We start from the raw sequence: 964 nt of genomic DNA on the forward strand, positions 1-964 counted from the left end.
AAGCACCATGGCTTCCCCCAGGTCTCCAGCCGACAACTGTGCTTATACCTGCAGACCACAGCCATCCTGGCGGAGCTGGGGGCCCCTCGCCTCTCGGCGGTGCTGGGTGTGGAGCACGAGCAGGTTTCCCTGGCTGCCTGCAACCTTCTGCACGTGATGTTTGACTCCCTGAAGGAGGGGCTGCAGAAGGACTTCCGTGGCAAGGAGGATGCAGTGGTGCTGGGTGAGTGCTGCCTGCTGCAGAGCCGGGGCTCTGGCCCAGGGTTAATATGAGGTTGAGCTAGGATTTGTGAGCCCTTGGTCATGGCAGTACCTCCTGCCAGCCCTGCCATGGTGGGGTGAGGCCTGTGCCTGGGGTGCTCATTGCTGGACACTGTCTCTTCTGGAAGATTCCTCCAAGGACCTGAAACTGCTGATCAAGCACCTTCTGGAGCTGCTAGCGCTGGAAGGGGCCTCTGCGCATGGCCGTGACAATGCCCTCAACCTGCTCATCAAGGTGGTGCCCAGGAAGTCACCAAAGGAGACCAACAACAGCATGAGCCTCTGGGTGATTGACCAGGGTGAGCAGAGCAGCCTGCAGCATCCTGCTGGGCATCACACCCCTCTGCCTCAGGGTGCCTCAGCTCTGCCTGCGCCGGGGTGTGTGACCTTGCATTCTCCTAGGCCTGAAGAAGATTCTGGAGGTGGGAAGCACAGTGTGTGGCAGCCCGGGCAGCCTGCCTGTGACAGAGAACAGCCGGATGAGTGCCTCAGTGCTGCTGAGCAAACTTTATGATGACCTGAAATGCGATGCTGAGAGGGAAAACTTCCACCACTTGTGTGAGGACTACGTGAGGTGAGCCCAGACATCCCCGGGGTGTCCCTAGGGCAGGGGGGCTTCGGTCTCATGCAGCAGCACCCCTATGCCCAAATGTTTTTGCTCTTAGTGATAAAAGCAGGTTGTAGCCCCACCAGCAACTGGCTG

At 59.3% G+C, this 964-nt stretch overlaps 1 protein-coding gene across 1 annotated transcript in view; it reads left to right on the forward strand.

Moving 5' to 3' along the window:
• LOC104410030 (protein unc-45 homolog A-like) overlaps positions 1–964 on the forward strand; it is a gene marked incomplete at both ends in the record, with an annotated part of 2,535 nt that overhangs the window by 997 nt on the left and 574 nt on the right. Inside the window, 3 exon segments of the mRNA XM_010020085.1 lie at positions 55–223; positions 390–560; positions 664–835. Coding sequence (XP_010018387.1) covers positions 55–223; positions 390–560; positions 664–835 — 512 coding nt within the window.

This window comes from Nestor notabilis, unplaced genomic scaffold, assembly GCF_000696875.1.
Source record: "Nestor notabilis isolate BGI_N333 unplaced genomic scaffold, ASM69687v1 scaffold19838, whole genome shotgun sequence".
NCBI classification, from domain to species: Eukaryota; Metazoa; Chordata; class Aves; order Psittaciformes; family Psittacidae; genus Nestor; species Nestor notabilis.